This window comes from Austrofundulus limnaeus, unplaced genomic scaffold, assembly GCF_001266775.1.
Source record: "Austrofundulus limnaeus strain Quisiro unplaced genomic scaffold, Austrofundulus_limnaeus-1.0 Scaffold102, whole genome shotgun sequence".
NCBI lineage: Eukaryota > Metazoa > Chordata > Actinopteri > Cyprinodontiformes > Rivulidae > Austrofundulus > Austrofundulus limnaeus.
The window spans coordinates 1,362,504-1,365,483 of NW_013952504.1; the positions used below are offsets into that span (position 1 = coordinate 1,362,504).

The 2,980-nt window shown below is 33.2% G+C and overlaps 1 protein-coding gene across 4 annotated transcripts in view; it reads right to left on the reverse strand.

Moving 5' to 3' along the window:
• Window positions 1–968: 968 nt before the first annotated feature.
• The window catches only part of cntn6 (contactin 6), an 88,480-nt gene continuing 86,468 nt past the window's right edge, over window positions 969–2,980 (reverse strand). For all 4 annotated transcript variants that reach the window (XM_014013521.1, XM_014013520.1, XM_014013519.1 and 1 more), the window contains one exon: window positions 969–1,316. In XM_014013521.1, coding sequence (XP_013868975.1) covers window positions 1,213–1,316 — 104 coding nt within the window. In that variant the 3' untranslated portion in view covers window positions 969–1,212. The remainder of the gene's footprint in view (window positions 1,317–2,980) is intronic.

Sequence of the window (2,980 nt, forward strand, 5' to 3'; positions counted from 1 at the left end):
CTCTTGGAGGAGAGACGAAACTTTTCATTAGAGAAGAACTCGTCCAGAAGACCTATACATTTTTTTTTCTTTTTGATTTTTTACCTGGATTACTGAGATGCATCAGGACAGTCCCACTGATGTTTATCAGTTATTTCAATACATTTGATCAGCAGCTACTGGTGACTAATTTCCCTGTGAAAGCTTTATTTTTGTTTAACAAATGACATGATGGAATTTGTTGTTTGTACACCTAAGGGTAGATTTGAATAACAGTAACCCAATACGGTATAGATAATACTTACTAATAATACTGTTTCTTCTGATATTTGAAAAGCTAGAATTGAAARAAGGTGTACTTTGTTTATTGTTTTCCCTTAAGTTACTAAGCTATTGCTGGTTTCTAAAACAATAATATAAACTGTGAAACATTAAGTAAAAACTGATTTAGAAGAAAAAAATTAGTTCAATGTGGGATTTTTCAATAAAAAGTGGATAAAAAATACATACAAATAATTTGAGTATCTATGAGTGTGGAGCTGCTGTTGAATACATGTATCTGGTCATATATCCCATCTGTAAACTGTTTGATCCCTACAATAACATCATGCTGACATCTTGACATTCTGTATTTGTATCTGACATTTTGTGAAAATCAYTACCACAATCATATCAGGATGTCAGTAACATCAGTGTAAGACAATAGACATGACAACAGTTACACATTAACATTTGACTCTGTGAGAAATCACACATTTTCAGAAACAAGAGTTAAGCATTAAGAAATCCACACAGAAAACCAAAAAAAGAGGGAGATTGAATCTCCCCACGCAAGTGGGAAAAGTCAAATTTGTGCAAAAGTAACCAGGTTCACAATGTAAAAAGCAAAAAAAGCAGTTGGGTGCTGGGACAACATGAAAGCAAAAGGAAAGGAAAGAGAAAACTGGGGCATAAACCTGTTCAAGTTCATTCATCAGTAAAAGAAAGTCTTTTTTTTCATGTTTGACAAATTTATGCTTGCTGCAGGGGTGCAGCCCTGCAGGAAAACATGTTTTTGTGCAGGTGTCTGTGAACACCTCTCTGTTGGCATCTGACAGTCTCTCCAAAAAGTTCCTACATTCAATTTTAGGTTTTGCTTTGGAAAACAGCAGCTAAAAACATGTCCTTGTTCATTATTTGATAAATCTAACAATAAAAAGAAATAAAAATATGCTATATCTTAATATCCATTCTTTAGTGGTAAGTAGTCAGTAGGTGAAAAAACAAAGAAAATGTACAAAACATGTGATTAAAAATGGTTAATGGAACTGGAGACACAGATCCCTTAGAGTTTAGACCTAGAACAAAAAGAACAAAAAAATGTTAAGAATAATAATATTTCTATATAAACCTTATACTGTATGTAGATTTCTGTGTCAGAAAATCTGTATTTTTCAAAATGCAAGCAAATGTTAAAATGTTAAATAAATGACCATTTATGTGCAATTGATATATTGGAGTTATGAACACATGAATAAARATTCAGAGTAAGAACCAGCCTATTAACTCATTCAGTGTGATATGTCCACAAATGCATTCAACCTTTTGGAATCATCTGCTAAACTCACTTTTTAAACACTTGTACCAGTTTTTTGTAAGGCTCCCTTCACACTGGATGATGACACTTCTACACACCTCATGGCATGCACAACCTATTAGAACGTGACCAAATCACATCTTCAAATTTAAATAAAGTCAAATATTTTAAATAAAACAAATATCTACTGCATTTATTCATGTATAATACTAGAAATTTAACCCTAATAATCATCCATAAAGTTGGGGATAATATTATACACAGGTTATTGATAATTAGATTTTTATTGTTTTTTAAGCTCAAAAATTATGATCGTATTATACATGAATAAATATGGTAGGTATATTGAGAATGTATATATATATTAGGGGTGACCCGATACCGATACTGGTATCGGTATCGGGTCCGATACCAGCATCAAGTACTCATACTCGTACTCGTAAAAGCCGGCCGATACTCTTAACCGATACCACTTTTGTCCCCTCCTGTGCTGCGCTGCAGCACAAAGAGTAAACAACAATCCATACCAGGCGGTGGCGCTAACGCACTGACAAGTTATTTCCGACCGCACCCCCGAATAACAGAAGAAGAATGATGACGGTAGAAGAAGAAGTAACATATCGGTAGTTTGGAGATTAAGATCGGCACGGAGGACACCAAACAAGCAGACTGTCTGCTGTGCTCTGCTAAACTGTCAAGGGGAGGKGCAAAAGTTGGATGTTTTAACAGCAGCAATTTGATTAAACATTTGAGGACAGGACATGACAAAGAATTCAAAGAGTTTGCTGCTGCTAGCAGTAGCCTTCATAAACAGCAAAATATGCAGCAGTTGTTGCAGTAACTTCAATGCTGTTTTTTTTTTCTTTCTTGTAGAACAAACTAAGACATAAGCAGAATATGGAAGGAAATTTGTTGTAAAAGCATTTTATTTTTCACTGTGGTTCTTCTCAGATTTTGTTTTAGTTGTTCCATTTAAGTTAGAACTGAAATTTACTGCACTTTATTACTATTAGTCATTTTTTTAAACAGTTTAAGACTGAAGCAGAGTAAACTTCTATAGATGTGCTGCTAAAATTTACGTTATAGTTTACATTTTAATTTAAATTTGGTATTTGCATGTTGAGGAAAATGTATAAAAATAACTTCTTTTGTTTTTTTAATGTATGCAACAGCATTTGTTTTGCAGTATTTGTATTGTTAATACATTCAGAGGGAGTGTGGCCTTATAAAAGAGCCCTGTTTGAAATAAAATAAATGGTTTCAAAAGTTATGGTGTGATATACTGTATATACCAACTTATCTACTTGTCAGAGTTTGCATTACCTTTTTATTGTCAAACATAATATTTACCCATCAGTTTTTCTATGATAATTGCATTTCATTTTCATTCTGTTTAATATTCAGCAAGTTGAACAGATAATCCAC